A 23869-nucleotide genomic window follows, 5' to 3' on the forward strand; every position below is an offset into this window, starting at 1 on the left:
CCAAAAGGGAAAGGTGTGCTCGCCAAAAGTTACAACAGCAGCTTTCATAGAATGATCTGATTTGCAAATATCCTCTCAGTCTTCACAGTGACTTTGGGGAGGTAGGGACTGTTACTCCTCATTTTTTTTACGGGTGAGGAAAATGTCTGAGGCTAAATGACTGATTGCCAGGATCGCACCAGTACCAAGTGTCTGCATCTGAACTCAGGTTTTTCTAATTCCAGTGGAACTCTGGTCCATCAAAAGTGTTCGTTATTGTCATGGAACATGCTCAGTGCCCAAAGCAACCAAGTGCAAGAGGGATTCTCTAAAGGGGGAGGTCCTCCAGATGATAACAAACTTCAGGTTCCGACTCCCCCTAAAAGGAAACCACAATGATTAAAAAGAGTTTAATCTAATGATTTACACAGGAACAATTCATGCATGGAAGATTAATAATTGGAAAAATCAGGAAATTTATCTTAGGTTAACACACAGAGAGACTATTAACTGGACCCAGAATGCAACAGGAAGGAAAGTTTAGACTGGATTTCTCTGCTTCTCCAAACCCCAAACTCTCCCCTTTTTTTTTCTTTTTTCTTTTTTTCTTTTTTTTTTTTTTTTTTAGAAAATGACCATTTTATTGGTTGCTTATAATTTTCAAAGTAAAAATAAATCATTTTTAACAAAAGTTACTGTTCAATTTCCCAAGTTTATAATCTGACACACTCTTTCCTTTCTCTCCCAAGATTTGGGTCCCAGTTCACCATCAATAATCAATATCTGTCCAATGCATGTGTATTGTTGGACTAGTTCCATCTAACTGCATGTTAGAGTCTAGAAGTCTTCACCTACTTGGGTCTGTCAATGTAAAAAATTAGGTTTAACACTTTGTGAGGGATTATGCATTTCCTTCATTTAAGATGTTCTGCAGCATTCTGCAAACCCCAAACACTCCACAAAACATCTGTCTAGAGTTACAAAAGATGCTGTGGATGGAGTCAGATCAAGTTTAAATTCTGCTGTTTGATTCTGTTACTTAACCTCACTGTCTCAATTGACTCATCCACAAAATGGACATGATGAAAGTACCTATCTTTAGAGTCGTCATAAGGATCAAATGAGTTAATATATGTAAAGAAATGAATATACTTAAAATATGTATTAATATATGTAAATATGTATTAACACGTGTGTAAATGCTGTTAATATTATCACTATTATTAACACCTATGCTTTTCTAGAAATATTGGAAGATTATAGTTCATGGGTGAGCCAAAATCTTGAATAGACCATGGATAATCTATGGAAAAATGTGTGGCAATCCTAAGTAACTTATAGTAGATCACCAACAATAATTTACACTCCAGACATAGGGTAAGCAATGATACCATGAGATGTCTAACACAAAAGGGGTGGGTTGATCATGCAGCTAGAATGAAGTAGAAGAAGGGGTCTCTCCAAGTTCATGGGTACCAGTATGGCAATGTGGAAAGACCCAAAGAAAGACTTTCAGGCTGCTGGGTAGAGCTGGTATGGAAAAATTCAAGGGAGAAGATGGATAGGAGGCCATTGATTGAGGAGGCATTTTGGTCTTTGTTGGTGTGACTATCTGTATTAAGGAAATCTCAGATTTATTGAAGTGTTGTGGAATTAAACCATTCCCCAAACATTCTAAATAATTAATCATCTATCACAAAAAGGATTGGAGGAATATATTACATTTCTCCTGGGTTGGTTATTTTCCTTTAGTAATGAGCTATTTTGACTTAACTGTGACTTGCAAGATTAGTCCAGTCTTAGCTTAATAGCTTGGGACTAGTACAACTTGAAGATAATGGAAATCCACTCAATTGCCATTACCTACACTCTACCCATGGGAAAGAGAAGAGATATGGGAGTAGGGTTCTATTTGACATCCCTAGGAGTAGGCATAGGGTTTATTTTTTTCTTCTTCTAAAGTTTCTTCTTCATCCATCTTCATAACCCTCAGTGACTTTCAAGTTCATGTTGATTTCACGCGTCAAGGTTTCAGGAAATAAAATATGAATACGATATAAAATGGCCCTAAGGCACTTTATGGTGTAATCCTGAATTATTTATAGTGGTCATAAACTGAATTATGTTTGTTGTTTAATTCAAATCAAAGTTCCCAACTTAATTTCCCTCAGTGTTCAATGCCAGGATGTTTTATAGGCTTCTCCCATTTTCTGTATTTCTCCAGTCGCCTTCTGAACCAATGCAGTTCAGTTTAACCCTAAAATAAACTTAGCATTGGTCTGGAGGTCACCTAGTTAGCTATTAATAATAATAATAATAATAATAATAATGACTCACATTTATATAGCACTTGGCTGTTCACAAAGACCCTTCTTCTTAATTTCACCTTATAGAATAAAAGTTCCAAATTTTTATAATGGAGGAAATCAAGGTTTTTGGGTTGTGACTCATCCAGTATTGGCCCTCAAACCCAGCATCTCTCTTGTTGTGGTGTTTTTCCCAATACTCTACAACATTAAAGATAGATAATAAAAGTCCAGAGTCACCTGGCCCCTTTTTAGTCCGCTATGGCCCAGTGGGAAGGAATTTCCTTAAGGTGAGTTCCTTAAGGCCTATTTTTAAGGCCTGACAGAAGTGTCACCATGTTGGACCATTGATTGATTTGCTTCTGTTTGGGGAAGTTCCTATGGCTTAGTTTCCCCTATATTTAGGCAAGGAATGAGAGGCTGTAGGGAACACCATCAGCAGAGCAAACTCCACGTAATCTAGGTAACTGATAAGTGGAAAGGTGGGTCACAGTTCAGTCTATCTTGATTAACTGGCTCTCTAGGGCCCTCCCCATCAGTCCCTGTAAATCTGCCCAACAACAACAACCAAACCTGGGCTTCCTGTCAGGTTTCCCATCCTTTTGGACATCTGAGACTCCTCCTGTGCTCCCCTTTGTGATCGTAGGGCTGGGGATGCCTGCGCTCACATGGCTGTGAGTACTGAACTCCCTGGCCTGTGAGCCTCACACAAACTCTTTTACAATTTAATATTTTCCTTGGAATTTTACAGACTTGTTAAGACACGAACCCTGGGGGAAATGTTTCTGGATGAATATTGCAATAGCAAGTATTTCAACATTTAGTCTTTAGGGATTATTACAGGGCAAAACTCTGGACTTTTCTCAAGAACCTTGTTTGAAAGACATGATTAAAAAGTAGGGAGAAAACTATTTCTATGACTGGGCTATAATATATTATTGAAAATATTTTTAAAACCCCTAAATTTCCATTGTTTGGGGAAGGACTAAACTGATATGATGGATCATCTGGGAGAAGGAGGAGGGGAGCCTTCACCATCATGAAGATTAACAAATGAGAACAAAATGTTCTACAATGAGAACAAAAAGAAAAAAAGTCTACATAAAATAATGCAAATTAAGAGACAGATTGAGGAGTGAGAAACTGTGAATGTGATCATGCTGTAATGGAAAGAGCAATGAATTTGGATTCAGATGGTTTGGGTTCAAATCCTCTAACTGTTGTGCTTCAACTCCAAACCAAAACAATTTTAATGTGAAATTCAGATGAATTTAAATGTTTCAAGCCCTTCGATTTTAGTGATTCAAATACTCTTGCTACAAACCACAGAGACATTTATATTCATACAGCAAATACATTTGTTCATTTTTCTTTTTAAAGATCTGATAAAAGTTAGAGAGCAGAGTCCACTTCCCTGAACAATTGTGGTCAGGGGTGTGCTGGTAAATGTTTAACAACTGGTTCTTTAATTCTTTTCTCCTTTTTCTCCCTCAAAAAATACCTCATTTTTAAATAAACATCAAGTTTAATCTGAATTATTAGCATTTTCTCTATCACCTTCTTAATCTTGACAGTCAACAAAACAATAAATCATGTTCCGATTTGTTGCATTGGTTAATTTCTGAGATATAAATGCCCACACTGAAAATTTAACTATTGACTTCCATGAAACAATTCAAATCAACTCTAGCATACTCCTTGTTGTATTCTATTCTCAGGGATTTTTGTGATTAAAATTAATTGATTGCTTGTATTACTATTTAATTGCTTTTGCTGCATTGTTAAAAAGTATTGGACAGAATAATTAAGCAAAGGTATCTAGGTTTTGAAGGTCTTTGGGAGATATTTATCTTGTGAAGTGACTATTTTGAGCAATCATGTCTTGTCCTGGTCCTTTTTCCTATGAAGAAGCAGCAGCAGCATATGTTCTGGTCAGTTCTTCTATGAATAAGAAATGGTACCAGGAACTAAGTACTTCTTTTCCTCTTTTTCCTCCCCCTCCCTGTAGTTAAAATGGGGTTAACTATAAAACTTACGCCCCAAGGTGGTTGTGAGGATCCAAAAGAAAATGTTTGTAAAGTGATTTGCAGGCCTTAGCTTACTCATAAATGCTAATTTTTCATTTGTCTCCCCACTATCCTTTGGAACCCCTGAGGTTCCATTTCTCTATGCCCTGCCCAGTGAGGTGGGAAGGACATGGAGAAGGGATTCTAAAAGGCACAGGTAAGGAGGGGATGTCTTCTTGTTCTCGACGGATTGAGTGCCAAATTTGCACAGCAGCTAGAAGGCCATTTGGGCCAAATTCTGCTAAAGAGGATGAACATTAACCTGAAAAGATGAGGAGAACAAGAAAGTGAAGGGCTTTCATCTGGGGGAAGGGGTGGAGGGAAGGAGGAGAAAAGTTGGAACAAAAGGTTTTGCAATTGTCAATGCTGAAAAAAATGCCCATGCATATATCTTGTAAATAAAAAGCTATAATATAATTTTTTAAAAAAGAAAAAGAAAGTGAAGGGCTTTAAATGCCCGGCTTAGGAGGGACAGCAGAGAGAATTTCACAGGATTCTCCTGGTAGCACCAGGGGGAAAAGTAACTTTCCTAATTTTCACCTGATCAATTTAGCCTTTTCAAAGTGTCCTCAGTCTCCGTTCTGTACGATTTGGGATGGCAAGGAACACTGGCCAGGATCTTTGTATAATATCCGGTGTGTCATGCGGAGCAGTGAGTAAAAAGGATTGGAAATTCCCACCCCAGAAACCGCATACAAGGAGTCCTAAAAAGGAAAAATGAGAGTGAGGGCGTGTTGGGAGGGCGAGGTAAAACTATGATTCATTATAAACCATCCCGGCTTTGTCAGCCATTTAGAATGTGCTCTAGGACCCTCAAGCCTTGGAACCATCAGGAGGATGGATGGAAGTCGGGTTGTGAATGCCAGTAGACAGCAGAGTGATTGAATTGATTTTTTTTTTTTTTGAAACCCTAGGCATATTCTAAGATACCATGAAGGGTGATACTAGATCTCATGAAATCCTAATAACATTAAAATTATAGGCTGTTGGCAAAAGATAAAAATAATATAATCTGGAGTTACTGGGAGACATACTCATCCATCACCCTCAAATATTACAATATTTATATAACATTGTAAACATGCAAGAATGCCACTTGTAATTGAGCTGCTGGCAGAAGCATTTTCCTCTGTATTGGGCTTTCCAGTTTGAGGGATAAAGGGAAACAGTGATTAATGTGCATAAAAAAGGCTTATAAAAGGAAAGGATAGCTTCTAAACTATAAATGTAGGATAATGTTATTTTACAAGTCATTTTCTTAACATGGAAAAGTTATTTCTCTATTCTACTTAATTGCATTACTCTCTTTATCTTAAGAGTAGGGATATTGAAGTGGGGGTGGAGGGAGAGGCCCTTGGAGAATAAAAAGACACAGAGATAATTTTTGTAGGTAATTCCCGGATTGAGAGGGGGAGGTATTGTAGTCTCCTACTTCTCAAGGCTTGGCTGGAACTCTGGCTTGACTGTAGGAAGCCAATACCACCTGAATCAGCTCCCAGTCCAATCATTAGTCAGGAAATATAATGAGGAAAGAGTTATCAGGCAGACTGGTTTAGACCTCAGGATGCCAGGTAGGGCAAAGGTGAAAAGTCTTCCCCAACTCCGGGAGAAGTTAGACAAAGAAGACGGCTTTGAAAGCTATAGGTTAATATAAATATAGACATAGATAGATAATACTTAAAATTTACTTTACATAATGTGTGATATGAATAATATAATTATTATATGATTATAACAATATATGTTATATAATAATCTGTGATATAAATGTGATAATTATATTATAATCATAATGATATAATAATAGATAATATGATATAAATAATGTAATATAAAATTGTTACTTAAAAGCAAGCTGTAGCTGAGAGCTTCACACATAATCTACTTTTTGTATTCTGTTATGTATATTCAAATGTCCATTATATTTGGTGTTTAAATTCAAAATAAAAATTAATCTTTTAAAAAGAAGTCAATATACTAGAATCAGAAACTGGGATTAAAAGTTTATATAATTAAATTCTCTAGAATATGAACCTAGAAATCCATGAACTTGTTTTTTTTTAATATTTGAAATCAAAATATGGAGAGGATTCTAGAAAGAAAATTGTCAGCTCTCCAAATTTCTTCTTTAAAAACGTGGAACACTGCCTCAGAGAAGCAGAAATAAACAGCAGGTAAAGCTATCATCCTCCTAAGACAATATGAGATCCCAGGAGAGACCTAACCTCCGGGGGTGGAGCTGTAGACAACTCAGTGGACACAGCAAAATCAACTAACAAGCAGCACTGGGGGCAGCTGCATTGAGAGGCAGCCTAAGCCTTAGACACTAACTTTAAAGATAAGTATGGGGATCTGATGGCTTCTTTCTCAAAGGACCATGACATGATATCATGACCTTGAAGTGAGTTGGATTTAAGTGAAGATGGACTTGCAAGATCATCTACCTCACTTTCAGGACAGATCTCAGAAAATAAAAGTAAAAAGGACCTGACACTTGCCGCCTTATTCCCCATACTTCAAGATTACAACTTAGATAAACTAACAACTGCTGAAAACAAAATTAAACAAAAAATAAATAAAAATGAGTAAGCAAAGGAAAAAGAATCCTGAGTTCATGTTCAAAAGACAATGAAGTTAAAAAAAAAAAAAAAGCTACTCCTTTTTCAAGGAGAAATATCAATTGGTCCCAAGCACAGAAAGAATTATTGGAAGAATTAAAAAAAAAAAAAACTTAAAAGTCAAATAAAAGAGATCAAGCTATTTGTTTTTTCATTGCAATTTAAGAAAATTATGAAAAGAAAGCCAACCAACTGGAAATAAAGAATCAAAAACCTAAAGAAAAAAATAATTCCTTGAAAACTAGTAAGGGAAGAACTGATGGCATTCTAAGACACCAAGAAATCATAAAACAAAACCAAAAGAATGGAAAAAATAGAAAAAAAAGTGAAATGTCTCATTAGAAGAATAACAATCTGGAGAATGAACAGATTAAAGAGTAAAAGTAAACAGTACACAGCAGAGAACAAAAGAAAACCAATAAGGAAGCAAAGAAAAGCTAGTCACTTTTGAAAACAATAATATAGGTTTTCTTGAAATAGAAACTTATTGCTTTATATTAAATCCTCTCTTATGGCCTGCTGTGTACATGGCAAAAATTTTTTTTCTTTTCTTTGTATTTAAATTTAAAATAAAAAAAAACTAAAAAAAAAAAAACTAGAAGTATGCATAGAATTAATTTTGCATATGTGTATTTGGTACTAGTCTTGTTTTTAGAAGGTACAAGAAGTGGCGAAAATCATGAGTATCCAATAAATTTTTCCCATAAAGAATACAGCTCCAGCATAGCCTAAACATCCTTCCCCACCCAGTCCCCCAAAAGGGGGCTTCCAGATGTGGAGAAAAAAGCCAGGATCCATCTCACTTTCTGAGAGGAACTGCAGTCTTTCTACCTCCTCCCCTCCCCTCACACAGTCCAAGCTTCCTTGGGGAGGGCTGAGACTGGATGAGGAGGTGGAAGCCATGGTCCTTCACCCTCTGCCAGCCAGGGCTTGGGGCTGCCAGGAGTCCTGACCTCTGCCACAGCTGCTGTTCTAGTTCCTCCTGCTCAGCTCACCCGTTGCTCCATGGTCCTTCCAATTTGTTATTCTGGGAGCCAGGAGACTAGCTCCTACAGCCCATCATTCTGCAGGACCTACCTGCCACTGTGGCTCACAGCCTCAGCATCCTGCTCACTGAATATTCCCTGGGAAGGAGCTGCCCACAACCAAGAGCTGAGCAGAATACCAGGCTCACCAACCAAAACAGTAAACTAAAGGCAATGCCCACAATCCAAAGTGTATTTTTCTCATTGAAATACATTGAATACCAAATTTAACAAAATTGGATGCCAGTGTACCACTGTATCTACACTGTATCTACACTGTATCGCTGTTTACCATTGTATCTAATGATGGCCATCTAGGGTAGGGAGGAGAGGAAAGGAAAAAAAAAAAGAATTGTATATATAATTTTGTTATATGTTTGAAAGAAATAGCAAGTTGTATATGGTAGATTTGCATTTTCATATGCAATCATCTTTGTTGTTGTACTAGTATAGAAATACTTGTTTTACTCCATAAATTAAAAATAAAAATTTTAAAATTCAGATAATTGCATTCATTTGCAATCCTACACGTTTTACTTGATAAATTTAAAAGCATTATTCTGAGAAGGCATCCATAGGCTTCTCTAGATAGTCCCCAAGGGGACCTATGACAACATATAAAGGTTTTTAAAAGCTCATAATCTAGAACCTTAAGAAAAGTGATTTGTGGCATCAGGTGCCCCAAAAGCTGATGGTATGGGAGTGGCTTTTGTTGCTGAAGGCTATATTGACTGAAAACTTATGGAACAGTGTTAGAACATACAAGTAGAGACATTTACTCTACATGGGGATCATCTCTGCTTCTTTGTAGGGTGCTGTATTGTAGGTGTAGAATACTGCATGTAATATCAGACTGTCTCAATATGTTGATTGGGCTTGCTGCACTTTTTTGATCCATTATTATAAAGGATGATTTAGGGGATATAAAGTAAGAATATAACATAAAAACAAGAGATTAAATTTTTTAAAATTAATTTAATCTCCAAACAACCTAAAAGGAAACAGGCAGAGTTATATAAACAATTTTTCTATTTTTTTCCTTTAAAGTTATTTCATCAAACCTTCAGAATGCTTAGATTTTACTCATGGTATCGAAACTGCAAATTTTCCAAGGTGGTTGAATTTTGCAGAGTTTGTACTTAACTGACATGATTTTCAAGAACTGAGGGTTTCCTTCTTTTGGAATAAAGCCTTCCTTTGCTCAGGAATTTTAACCTTTCCCTGATTATGCTGCTTGGGTGTTCTCACCAAGTTCACCATCCATTTGGTGAGCCACTAGAAGTAAGGGATCATCAGATTGCCTGTGCCCTGAGTTAAGGGAAAGGATTGTTTTATTTTTGCTCTTCTCCTATTTTTCATGGTTCCTGAATGCCAGTGAGCAATGGTCATAGCAAGCAGGCTAGGAAAATGTAGGTGGATGAGTATCTTTGGCTGTATGAAAGGTGAGAATGTTGTAGGTTATGACCAAATTTTTCTACGTTTCCATCAGGCCAAATGAAAAAAGCAGAATGTTATTACTGTTCATTAAGTTTGAGTCGGCTATCAGCTGGCCGACTTTGGATGTCATAAAATTCTGGAATGGCTTTCTGAGAGAGACTAATGGGTTTTCCTGTCACCAAAGGTTCTCTTTCACAGCAGAACAGAGTTTTATGGGTCTACTACAGTTCAGACTTCACCCTGGGAGAGTGTGCCTGGTTTTAAAAAATCGAACAATGCTCAACTTGAAAGCAAGACCCAGAAGCCACCTATGGGTGGCTTTCTGGGAAAAACATTAATATTACCCACCCTTCCTAGGTAGGACAAGTTATCCCCAAGTAGGTTAATTGATAGACCAGAAAATTCTACAACATTTAAATTCCTTTGTAGAAACGAAGCCCTAAGCTCATCTTTCAATGGCTCAGGGGTTAATCACAGCTATAAAGATCATCTAAAATAGGAATTATTAATTTGGACTCATGGACCGCCAAGTATTTCATGGTTAGGTTTCAGGGGTTCTAGAAACTTGGAAAAGGGGGAAAAATCACACATTCATTTTCACTAATCTTGATTTTCCTTAATAATCTTGTTGTATAATTCTTAAGGATTTTTTTTTTTATTTTAAAAGCACTATTCTTAGAAGTCCATAGGTTTGTTTCATTAGACTACCAAAGGAGTATATGAATCAAGTCAACATGCATTAATAACTAGCATTTAAAATTAAAATAAATAAAAATTTTAAACCCCCCCCCAAAAAAAATTTTAAAATAATCAGCATTTATATAGCACTTTGGGACAGCTAGGTGGTACCACAGTGTGCATAGCACTAGGCCTGTGGTCAGGAAGATCTGAATTCAGATCCAGTTCAAACTTTACTAGCTGGATGACCTTGGGCATATCACATAGCCCTGTTTTCCTCAGTTTCCTCATGAGCTGTAAAAAGAAGTGGCAAATCGCTCTAGTGTCTTTGCTAAGAAAACCCTTAATGGGGACACAAAGAGTCAGATATGACTAAAATGACTGAACAATAATAACATCGAATAGGGAATAAATTTGACCTCGGCTCCAAAGAGCATTATTGAACACCAGCTTCTATTAGAATTCCTTCCCAGTGGATTATCTTCCTTCAGTTTCTTTTTGTCTATCTCCTTCTTCTGCCCTGGTCTACTCTAATATGCAGTTGTTTTTGCAATCATGAATTTAACAGTATTATAAGAGACTGACATGATTAGAGCAAACTATGTTTTGGGGGGTTCTTAGTGGGTACCTCACCTCCTTTGGTCAGACAGCCCCTTACTTCAATCCAGTTCACTTGTATATCATGGTATCACCTCCCTGATGTCATGAAGAAGGACAAATGTCAACAACAGATGGCAAAACGGATAGAGTGCTGGAACTGGAGTTAGGAAAACCCGAGTGCAAATTCTCTCTCAGGAATTTACTAACTGTGATCTTGGGCAAGTCATTTAACCTCTGTCTGCCTCAGTTTTCTCAACTGCAAAATAAAAATAGCATATACCTCGTAGGTTGTTACTAAGATAAAATGAGATAACATGTACAGTTTCCTCCCCGAGTCCTCTCTGGCCCTAAGAGCTTCTTGCTTATATGAGCTCTCTAAAGATGTGAACACAAGCATTGTTTCTCAGTTCCACTTAGTACCTTGTTTCTTCTGGCCCATAACATCTCCTTGTAAGATCAGATCAATGATACTGAACCATACTAAATTAGATAATTATTGTCTCTATCAACTCTAATGACTTAACAGTTTGTAAGGATTCCAACACTTTTCCTCCTCTGTTTACTATTCTTACTTATAATGGATACTTTCTGGATAGAGAAAGTTGGAAGGGAGTAGATTTGAAAATTTTGGTAAAGTCAAAAGAAAGGATACCAACTTCAAAAAAAATTAATTGAACAATCTATGCTTCCTTTTGTTAGGGGTCTTAGCATCCCTGTCTCCTGCTACCTATTACTTTGACTAATAATCGAGTAAGATGGGCAGCTTTTAGACACTAGAAAATGAACCTTTGGTTGTCCCTTGCCACTGTCGTAACTGGTTGAATTTTGTTTTATTTCTTGTTTGCGACTTAGCCCTAATCCGAAGCATTGGGGATTGCTTTCCTATAAATTTTTAGTGTGTTAATAATTGTTCATAATAATACTCTTAGCAGATGCCATACCAAAAGGATTGTATAGATTATTTTGATTGAGCCTTCTAATGACGCTGTGAATTAGTGAGGTAGATTGTAACCGTGGGAATCCATTTTACAGATTTTATACAGTCACTGTAGAGTGAGAAGCACTGTGCTGATAAAAAAGAAATTTGAATTTGGCATCAGGAAAAGCTTTCTGATGATTAGAACTGTCCAAAAGTTTGTGGGTTCTTTTCCAACTCTCCTTTTGTGTGAGTCTGGGTTTGAATGGGTCTGTTCAGTTCTTGACTATTGGGTTGAATGTCTCTGTAGCTTTTCAGAGACATCTGTTTATCAAGAGGCAGTCTGGTCTAGTGACCTTAAAATCAAGAAAATTATATGGATTATGTGGTTATGGTCAATGCCCCAGATAACTCTATGGGATAAAATGAGGCAGATAGGGCCTCAGACACTTATTAACTGTGTGATAATTAGTGAATCACTTCACTTCTGTCTATCTTATTTTCCTTCACTGTAAAATGGTGATAATAACAGTACCTACTCCCCCCCATAGGGTTATTGTAAGGATCAAAAAAGATAATATTTGTAGAGCACACAGTAACTTGCACAAAACAGGTGCTTAAATGTGTTATTTTCTTACTTCCATTCTTTCCTTATTTCCTTCCTTCTCTCTTTCCTTTTCTTCTTTCCTTCTTCCCCACTGCCTTCCTCCCTTCCTTCTTTTCTTTCTTCCTTCTTTCATTCTGTACCAAGAAAATCACATGTACAGACCAATATATATATATGTAATAACACACATATACACTGTCTACCATCTATCTCACAGGGTATTTACAAGGATATAACAAAATCATAGATATAAAAACATTGTAAGATGGTAAATAAATGTAAGAATTATCATTTGTGTATACTTATGTATGCAGGCAAAGGAGAGTCAGCAATTAAAATTAGTTTGGGGTTCTTGTTTGTTTTTTTCAGGGGTAGGATTGGTTTATGATTTTGTTGGTGAAGGGAACTCCTCTAGTACCTGCACAGAGCAGCATCTGCTTTTTCAGTTATAGCTTAGAAAATGGCCTTAGACACTGGGAGATTAAATTCCTCACCTAGGATAACTGGCAAAATGTGATCCCAGGTCTTTTTTGACTTTCCAACACCAGTTCTCTATCCTTAATGCTTCTCAGGGTTAATTTAATTATAATAAATAATAAAAATTAATTTTATACAGTGTTTTAAAGTTTATAGAGCATTTTGTTCATGGCAAGCCATGAACTGGTAGTATTATTGTTCCTGCTTCACAGATGATGAAACTAAGGCTCAGCAAGAAGCTATGACTTTACTAGGTTACACAACTAGTAATCATCTGGAGCAGGATATGAATCCAGGTATCTGGATTCCAAGGACAGTACTCTTTCCACTTTAATACATTGCCTTTAATTTAACCATATCAGTGAAATAGTGTATTTCAGGAATATGAATATCAATGATGCTACCAGCTTGATTCTGAAAAAAGTTGAGAGTTATATATTTAAAACTAGTAATGAGGGTATGTTGCAGTGTGGTTTTTTTAGGCAAAAATTGCCCCTGAAAATGAAAATTCCTTTTTATTTTCTGGAATTCTGATCTGATCTGTTCAAAATTGGGGGATTGATGGAGAAATACTACGCAAGACATCCAGTTTTCAGTGATTTTACTTGGGAGCACTCTTAGTCTTTGGAGTTTTGGTTTTTTAAGTTAAAAGAAGATAGTTCCTAAAAAGTCAAGTAATTTAATAACTAATTGAAAGTTCTTTCTCATTCGTATGGTCATCACTGGTTATTTAGTCCGTACCTTACCTCAGATCAGGAGAAAAGGAACTCATGATAAAAGGTTGGAGCCTTTTCATGTGATATAAGATGGGACATGATTGGTTTTCATCTACTAAATTACTTAATTCATTAAGATTTTTTTTTCCTTTTCTTATTTTTCAGAAGTTGAAATTTCTCTCCCACCTGGAGATAACATCACTGTTTTTGTAAAGCGTGGGACTTTAACTTGGCCAACAAACCTCTGCAACATTATTTTCCAGAAAAGACGCCTTCCCTCATTGATCATCAAACCTGGTGAAAAGGCTGTCTTTACCTTTGAGTGTTCTGATCCAGAGAAGCATTATGTCCTGGAAGTCCAGAAGAATATAGGTAAAAACAAAAATACAACTCTAATGTATTTTAAAGTTTCTACATGTCTCTGCTGACTTTCTCTTTCATACTGTGGTCCTAAATGAGAATTGTTAATAACTTAGTGTCCATAAACCAAAGTCTGTGGATAGATTTCAGGGGTCTAGAAAAAAATATATGTAGCTTCATCTTTACTAACTTTTGCTTTCTTTATAATCCTGTGAATTTTACTTTATACCTTTAATAATCAGAAAAGAGGTTCACACTCTTCACCAGACTTCTGCAAAGATTCACAACAGAAAAATAGGTTAAGAAACCTAGTCTAAACCTTAGGTCATAAAGAATTCCCATGGACCTTGCTGAGGATGGTCAATAGTGGTCTTGGGGGCATGTCATCTGAATCCTATGACGAGACCATGCTACTCATATGGTTTATGTGATGAATTCAAGGTAGGCAGGAGAAAAGAATCAGCAGAATTACAGAAAAATGTAAAACCTCTTCTCCCTCCTAACTTCCCTATTACTGTCAAGGATAACACCATGTTCCCTGTCTCCCAGGCTTACAGCCTACAAGTCCCCCTGGATTCTTCCCTCTCCCACCTGCAATATCCAAGTTGTCAAGGCCTGTTGATCTCACCTTTGAAGCATCTCTCCAATACACCAACTTCACTCCCTTGAAATTACCACCATTTAGATGCAGCCCCTCTTCACCTCATGCATGGATTATTGCCATAGCGGAGGAGAGCCTGCCAGCCCTAAGTCTCTCCCCACAATCTATCAGCCATTCTGCTACTAAAGTTAATTTCCTAAAGCACAGGTCTGACTATCATTCTTCTATTCAATAAACTCCACTCGCTCCCATAGCCTCTGGGATCAGATACAGAATTCTCTGCTTAGTGTTCAAAGCCCCCCCTAACCTAGCTCCCTCCTACATTTCCACTCTTCTTATACTTCTTATACTTTACTCCCCACCCCATAGTCTTCAAACCAATGACCCTGGCTTCCTTGAACAAAACCTCCAACTCTGATATCCAGGAATTTTCTCTGACTGTCCCCCATATCTGGAATGCTTTCTTCCTTTTCTCTGCTTTCCCTGATTTTATGTTCCATCTAAAATTCCATCTACTACAGGGAGCTTTTCCTCTTAATTCTAGTGCATTCTCTCTTGATTATTTTCTACTTATCTTATATATAGTGCCTGGATGATAAAGTCAGAAAATTTGTATCCCAACCACATGATATATTGACTTACCAAAAAATATCTATTAGTTTATTGAGCTAAATGTTAAAATCACCAGATGAGACTCAGAAGATAGCATCTTTGAATGATAACATGAATGTTATTTCAACCACATTAGCCATTTATAAGCCTGTTTCTTGGATAGCAGATACTTTGGTCCTTATTTTAAAAGGCTTAAGGTAGAAAGCACAATAAAGCATGTCATTTATTGTTAACTTTGAGAACATCTAATTACAATGGTACTAAAATAGCAGGACTATGTATGTAGAGCATCAAGACAGCTGGCTCTTTTTTCCATACATAATGGAGACCCCACAGGCAGCCAGATGACTTTTAGGAATTCTTTGTTCATCACAAATGGGGACTGTATTTTAAGTTACAAAATTCAACTCTCAGTATGGTGTGACTACCATAGGGAAGCAAGCATGGGGTAATGGATTTGAAGTCAGAGAACCAGATTAGAATCCCAGTTCTGTCGTCTATTACTTAGAAATAATTGACCCATATCGTTGACCCCTGTGTGGAAGGGATGAAAGCAATTTCAGGCAAATAAGTGAATCTCTCTGGGTCTCAGTTCCTCATCTGTGAAATGAAAAGATTGGGCTGGGTAATCACTAAGAACCCTTCCTAGCTCTAAATCAAGGATACTATGATATTCCAAGAATATGTCTGCCTCCTGGAAGATTAAGGCACAGTAACCAAACTCTGTTAGGGCAGGGAGGAGAGAAGCAGAAAGATCATCTATATGTTTACCTTGTTCTTCTGTAGACTGCATGTCCGGTCCATGTCCTTTTGGAGAAGTTCAGCTCCTGCCTTCCAGATTACCTGCCTTAAACAGGACATTCATCTGGAACGTGAAAGCTAGCCCCAAAGTTGGCCTCGAGCTGCAGTTCTCCAGCCCTCGGCTGCGACAGATTCGTCCAGGAGAGACTTGTCCAGACCTGGTTACCTATAGCATCAGTAGCTCTGTTGAGAAGACGGCGGTCAACATCGGAACCTTTTGTAGCAATGGTACAGTCTCACGAATCAAGATGCAAGGAGGGGTCAAGTTGGCCTTATACTTACCATGGAATGAAAACAGAAACTTTTCTGGCTTCAATATCACAAATCGATCTTCTATAAGACGTAAGTGGGTATTAAATTGCTGTTCTCCTATCATAGAGATTTTGGATTAGGATATTTTAATATTTCTTATTATAAGAAAATGCTATGTCGGTGCCATTTTTTCTTAACATCTTCATATGTTTGCTTTAATGTAACAAATGTCTGCAACCTCATACATTTTAAGGTTTTGTTTTTCAGTTGGGTCCAACTTTCTATGATGCTCTTTAGGGTTGTTTGGGCAGAGATACGCTGAGGAAAACAGGATGAAGTGACTCACTCAGAGCCACCCAAATACTTAGTGTCTGAGGCTGGATTTGAATTCGAGGAGAGGAGTTCTCCTGACACCAAGCTTGGTGTTTTATGTGCTCTGGTATCCCCTCGCTGCTCCTAAGATGATATTCAGTGAGATGAACTAGAGAGCTGAGAAGGTGAAAGGACCTTGTAGACCCCACTGATAGAGGAGTTGTAATTCTTGTCTTCCAAGCATTTCAAAGGTTGTCATGGAAAAAAGTTTGAGTTTTGTTCCACATGGCCCAAGAGGGCAGAGTCAAGAGCAGAGGAAGGGAAATTTCAAGAAAGCCCATAGATGGCTCAATGCATGGAGCTCTGGTCCTAAGATTAGGAAAACCTGAGTTCAAATCCTGCCTCAGACACTGTCGTGTGACTATAAGCGAATCATTTCAACCTGTCTGCCTCAGTTTCCTCATCTGTAAAATGACCTGGAGAAGAAATGGCAAACCACTTCGGTATAGTTGCCAAGAAAATCCCAAATGGAGTACTAAAGAATTGGACATGACTGAACAATAACGACAATAATAACAAATTAAAGTTTGGTACTGGGGAAAACTTTCTAACAATGCTGTCCAAAAGCAGAATAGGCTTCTTGGAGAGGCTCCTCTTCAATGGAGTGCTTTAAGGAAAGCCTAAATGAGCACTCGTTGGCTGTGCTTTTCACATAATCATTTGTCAGGTATGTTCTAGAGGGGATTTTTGTTTGAGCATTGGTCGGACTGGATCAGTGGTGTCAAACAAGTAGAAACAGGGGTCATTAATAGGAACATGATTATCCCTGGGGGCTGCATATTGACTTAATTTTCCAATCTATCTGTTTATCATAGTTTTATTGATTTTGTTAAATATTTTCCCAATTACATATGAATCTTGTTTGAATCATCCTCAGGAACATTGTGAGTAGCATGAAGCCTATAGATTGCCTGTCAGACACCACTGGCCTTGATAATCCTTCCCATCTCTGAATTCTAGGTCTTTATTTTTATCCTATCTAGTCCTTTATGTTTCCTTTCTCTGTATTCCCACTATCCTAATAGATAGAATGTATCTCCCTCCAATATGAATATGCCATAGTCAAATATGTTATTTATGAGCTGAAAGACAACCAGGATATTATACTCACATTGCCAGGCTTTCATCTCCGTGACTATCGTGATAACCGTTAGTACCCCGGATACCTTAGAATCAGCCAGAGTCGGGATAAGCAAAAGTCCTTGGTCTTTATTCTTAGTCTTTAGAGGTAGGATTGAATTGGATGGACACAGAATCTCTACGACCTCCTTCTTCCTCATCTACCGCCAAAGTGACCCAAGCTAGTCTTACTCCACCCCCTAGTCCCTCCTACAATTTTCTGTATATATCAATTATCAAGCCAGCACAGAATAGTGGGAAGGGCCATTTTCCATGTATATGCTTATAGAGTATTGTCCAATTGGTAATTAGCCTTAATTACTAGATTGTCTGGACCTCAGTGTGTAATGGGCTGAGGCTTGAGTTGATGCACTGAGTTCCCAAGTACATGAGGCTAAATAGTAATTGGACCATACTCTATTAATATATAAGCTTGGAGAAAGAATGGCCCCCACCCACTCTTTGTGCAAGTCCTGATGTGTTGTATAGGAAATGACGATTTTGGTGGGTGGAGGCAGGGGAGTGGAAAAGGAAGGGGAGGAGAGACTTTTGGGATTGCCATTGCCACGGTTGGCTCGGCTTGCGTCTCTCTCTCTTAGCTGGCTTCCTGTCGCAGCTGCCCATATTTGCTATCGCAATCTTTATTCACCTCTTCACTTCAATAAATATTGAAGATTTTTCCCTTAACCTGAATTCCTGACTCCAGCTGATTTTAAATATGCGGTCATTACATCAGTGCATAAACTCAAGAGTTTCAGCCCTCTACATCTTCCACCTTCTTTTGTTTTAGAACACAGGTGGTCACACCATCCCTGACTCCTCAGGGAGGTGAGAGCCCCCAAAAGGAGGTGATCATGTCCCCCCTGACTTCTCAGGAAGAGAGATAAAAAGCACCAAGGAGAAGTGGGGATTGCTAACTATTTCTGGCTAAAGATTCTTATTAGAAACAGGTATGCACAAACCCATCAGCCTGGGAGGTATTACACAAGCACATAGCAATAACGCACAGGCTATTAGTGATGACTCTCCCCACAACCAGTGCAGGCTCAATGTGGTGTAACAAACATGAATTGTACATGCAAGTAGTGATATAAGAACCATTCTGAATCAACATAGTGTTGTAAAAGATTTCCAGAAGTCCTAGAAGGAGGGTATATAAACAACAGTCACACATACGCCTTCTTTAGCAGCCAAAAAATAGTCCAAAACCAATCTATTGTCCATTGCTTCACGTGCCAGGGAATTCTATGATCCCCACAAGTTTTTGAAGTCCTGCAATAGTCTTTTTATGTGTTAGGGAATCCAAAGATTCCAGCAGATTTTGAAGTCCTGCAATAGTCTTATCATTTCTCAGAAAATCCAATGATTCCTGAGGGCTTTCAAGTCCTACAACAAGTCTTATCATGTCTCAGAGAATCCAATGATTCCTGAGGGTTTTCAAGTCCTACAACAGTCTTATCATGTCTCAGAGAATCCAGTGATTCCTGAGGGTTTTGAAATCCAACAAATTTTGATGTCCATGAGTCAAATGCCATAACTGCCATGCTCATTCAGTGGTGGGCACAGTCAGCAATGGAACCACCTGAAGGTCTTCTCCTTTATTTCAAGAGTCTGCTCCGTCTCCCTCCATAGACAAGGCAAATATGGCTCATTGGCACCCATCTGATTCCTTCTCCATCTGTAGAGATACAAGCAAACCCTCCCCAAGCAGTTAACCTATCTAGTCCCTTCCATTCACCACTTTCTGGGTCTCTCCACATCACCTAGCGATTATCTAAAGATAGTGGAGCTGCTCGCACTGGACACTGCCCTTCCAGTGGGTTATAAAACCTGTCTGCCGGAGCCAGTGCATCTTTGTCAAAAATCAAGAAGTTGATAGTATAAAGCAGGGGTCCTCAAACTTTTTAAATAGGGGGCCAGTTCATTGTCCCTCAGACTGTTGGAGGGCCAGACTATAGTAAAAACAAGAACTTGGTTTTGTGGGCCTTTAAATAAACAAACTTCATAGCCCTGGGTGAGGGGGATAAACGTCCTCAGCTGCCGCATCTGGCCGCGGGCCATAGTTTGAGGACCCTTGGTATAAAGAGTTCTCTAGATTTACCTGTGGATTTAGAAGTTCTCTAGAGTGACCTGTGACTCCCCCTTTCATTTGTTTTTGGAGGAGCGTCTTAATGTCTCTCTTTCTCCTATCTACTATTGCCTATCCTTAAGGATTAAAGGGTATGCCAGTGTTGTGTAAAATCTTATACTGTGCACAAAAGTGTACAAAATGTTGAGAAGTAGATGCAGGTCCTTTGTCTGTTTTTATGGCTTGTTGCACACTCATAATTGCAAATGCTTGTATAAGGAATTCAGTGGCCACTCAGGCTGTCTCTTTTGCTGCTGGTATTGCAAATGTGAATCCTGGAAAGGTGTCTACCACAACATGGATAAAAGACAGGCGACCAAAAAATTTATATTGGGTCACATCCATTTACCAAATTTCACTTGGTCTCAAACCACGATGGTTCTTCCCTGGAGGCATGTAGGAGCGTGGAAAGGGAGGCAAGCTGTACAGGCTTTTACTGTGCTCCTTGCTTCCTCTCATTTTAAACATCATCAGGCTGCTCGATGTTTAAAATGAGATTCTTGGGCTTCTTTAAATAATGGAGTATTGGCCAACATGGTTAGAAGGTTATCTGCCTTTGAATTACCATCAAAAATAGGACCTGGAAGTTCACTATGAGAGTGGACATGCAAGGTATAAATCTTACCTGGATGCTTTCTCACTTGCTCTTGAAGTTCCTTAAAGAGCTAATATATATTAGAGGCTTCAAATTTTACTTGGACTGTGGCAATTCTTTGTGCCACACCTACTGAATAGGCTGAATCAGATATTATATTTATATCTCCTGGATAATAAGTAAGAGATAGGATGATTGCATATAATTCATCCTGCTGAGTAGACTGAAAAGGAGTTCTGACTACTCTCTTTATAGTTAAGTCACGAGAGTATACAGCACAAATATTATGTTTGGATGCATCTGTAAAGATAATTGGTCCTTTAAGAGGAACTTTAGAAATCTTTTCTTACAATATTACCTAAATTAATCTATTTATTTAGCACTATACCAATCAGGACTCCCAAAAAACTACTTTGATGAACTAGAAAAAATAACAACAAAGTTCATATGGAAAAACAAAAGGTCAAGAATGTCAAGAGAATTAATGAAAAAAAAAATCAAATGAAGGTGGCCTAGCTGTACCAGATCTAAAAGCAGTTACTAAAACCATCTGGTATTGGCTAAGAAATAGACTAGTTGATCAATGGAATAGGTTAGGTTCAAAGGACAAAACAGCCAATAACTTTAATAATATAGTGTTTGACAAACCCAAAGACCCCAGTTTTGGGGATAAGAACGCATTATTTGACAAAAATTGCTGGGAAAATTGGAAATTAGTATGGTAGAAACTAGGCATTGACCCACACTTAACACCATACACCAAGATAAGGTCAAAATGGGTTCATGACCTAGGCATAAAGAATGAGATTATAAATAAATTGGAAGAGCATAGGATAGTTTACCTCTCAGACCTGTGGAAGAGGGAGGAATTTATGACAAAAGAAGAACTAGAGATCACTATTGACCACAAAATAGAAAATTTTGATTATATCAAAGTGAAAAGTTTTTGTACAAACAAAACAAATGCAGACAAGATTAGAAGGGAAACAATAAAGTGGGAAAACATTTTTACAATCAAAGGTTCTGATAAAAGCCTCATTTCCAAAATATATAGAGAATTGACTCTAATTTATAAGAAATCAAACCATTCTCCAATTGATAAATGGTCAAAGGATATGAACAGACAATTCTCAGCTGAAGAAATTGAAACTATTTATAGATATATGAAAATATGCTCCAAATCATTATTAATCAGAGAAATGCAAATTAAGACAACTCTGAGATACCACTACACACCTGTCAGATTGGCTAGAGTGACAGGGAAAGATAATGTGGAATGTTGGAGGGGATGTGGGAAAACAGGGACACTGATACATTGTTGGTGGAATTGTGAACACATCCAGCCATTCTGGAGAGCAATTTCGAACTGTACTCAAACAGTTATCAAACTGTGCATACCCTTTGATCCAGCAAGAAGGAAAAGGGACCCGTATGTGCCAAAATGTTTGTGGCAGCCCTGTTTGTAGTGGCTAGAATCTGGAAAATGAATGGATGCCCATCAATTGGAGAATGGTTGAGTAAATTGTGGCCTATGAACATTATGGAATATTATTGTTCTGTAAGGAATGACCAGCAGGATGAATACAGAGAGGACTGGCAAGACTTACATGAACTAATGCTAAGTGAAATGAGCAGAACCAGGAGATCATTATATACCTCAACACCAATACTATTTGAGGATGTATTCTGATGGAAGTGGATCTCTTCAGTAAAGAGAGCTAATTCAGTTTCAATTGATCAAGGATGGACAGAAGCAGCTACACTCAAAGAAAGAACACTGGGAAATGAATATAAACTGCTTGCATTTTTGTTTTTCTTCCCGAGTTATTTATACCTTCTGAATCCAATTCTCCCTGTGCAACAAGAAAACTGTTCGGTTCTGCACGCATATATTGTATCTAGCATATACTGTAACCTATTCAATATGTAAAGGACTGCTTGCCATCTGGGGGAGGGGGTGGAGGGAGGGAGGGGAAAAATCGGAACAGAAGTGAGTGCAAGGGATAATGTTGTAAAAAATTACCCTGGCATGGGTTCTATCAATAAAAAATTATAAAAAAAAATCTTTTCTTCAAGAATCCATCGCCAATTATGTAATAGTCTGGTTATCTTTAATCGAGACCCATGTGTAAAATTTGGAGCCATGGCTAATAAAATTTGCCACTCTGGGATGGTTTCACAGCACACATTAATTTGTGTATTAGTGTAAAAGGTGTATATCTTGTCAGGTCTTATCCCAGATAATTGTACTGCTTGCTTAATGGCCTTTAACAAAGTTCTAGACACAAGCACTGGATAAGGAGTAAGGCTTTGTTCTGGTTGTGCTAGGAGGTTCACCCACTCTATCACACTGTCTCCTTGATGAAGGACTGTTGTGGGTGCCACTTGTGTAGCAAAAACTGATATTTCTAAGGGTTTATGAGTGATTCTTTCAACCACATTGGATAAAGCCAGTTCAACTTCTCTCAAAGCCTCTTGAGTTTCTTTTGTAAGCTGACATGATGAGTTTAAAGCACTATCTCCCCTTAAAATGGGGGGAAGAGACATCCTCTAAAGGAGCATCCTTGTATAGTCCTAGTATAATTCTACAAACCTCATTAGCATTTTCTTTAGCAAGTTGCCTTATCATAATGTCTTTTACTGCATTTTTACCATTAGTTCGTATGACAGCTGTCTGCAGATGTTCCACAAAATCAGCAAAGGGTTCATTTGGCCCATGTGTTATTTTTGTGAAGGCTTCATCCTTGTCATTTTTATTGTGGAGAGAAGCCCATGCTTTGATAGCAGCAGCAGCAGCAATTTGCTCATATGCTGCTATGAGGTAATTAATCTGTACTGAAATGTTTGCATAAGAACCTAAACCTGTTAGTTGATCACAGGTGATTGGAGGATTAACTCCACTATGACTGTTTTGTTGGACTTGTTTCCTACAGAGCTCACTATATTCAGAAAGCCACAACAAGTTTTGTCCAGGTTCTAAGCATGTCTCTGCATAGATTTCCAGTCATTGGGGGTTAAGACTTCATAAGCCAAATTCTGCAATAACATCTTAACATAAGCTGATATAGCCCCATAAAGAGTGCAAGCCTTTTTCAGGGCTTTGAGAATTTCTATATCAAGAGTTAAACTGTCTCTCCCACTACTCCTCCTCCCCCCTCCATCTCCAAAGGTGAAGTTGATGAGGGCGTGTCAAGAAGCAGTTCTGGTTTAGGCATGATTGAGCTGCCTAAAGTTCAAGAATCACCACACCCTTCGTCTTCACTTAACTCCCCATATCCTCTGGTGATATTGGTGATACTGCTTTTAATCTGTTCTTTGTCCTCCTGGTTTTCCTCACACTTCCTCATCTGGCTGTTCTGAAATTCTTTTCTTTTTCTATAACTTGCAGGATTCTTTAAGGCCAGTTGTATTATATTGTATATATAGAATGTTGCCTTGGAAATTGAACCAAGACCTTTATCATTGTAATATTCACATAGTTGCTCTCCTACCAGCTTCCAATTATCTAACCCTATTTCTTCTTCCTTTAAGAACCAAGGGGACATGCATTCAAATATGTCCAACAGTCTAGTGATCTGCAACCAAGTTACAATTAAGCCTTGTC

General features: G+C 37.9%; 1 protein-coding gene across 1 annotated transcript in view; it reads left to right on the forward strand.

Annotated features, from left to right (window-relative positions):
- The window catches only part of CDCP1 (CUB domain containing protein 1), a 74004-nt gene that overhangs the window by 18071 nt on the left and 32064 nt on the right, over positions 1–23869 (forward strand). Inside the window, exons 2-3 of the mRNA XM_051961080.1 lie at positions 13591–13797; positions 15785–16141. Of these exons, the coding sequence (XP_051817040.1) occupies positions 13591–13797; positions 15785–16141 (564 nt within the window). The remainder of the gene's footprint in view (positions 1–13590; positions 13798–15784; positions 16142–23869) is intronic.

This window comes from Antechinus flavipes, chromosome 5 (assembly GCF_016432865.1).
Source record: "Antechinus flavipes isolate AdamAnt ecotype Samford, QLD, Australia chromosome 5, AdamAnt_v2, whole genome shotgun sequence".
Classification (NCBI taxonomy): domain Eukaryota; kingdom Metazoa; phylum Chordata; class Mammalia; order Dasyuromorphia; family Dasyuridae; genus Antechinus; species Antechinus flavipes.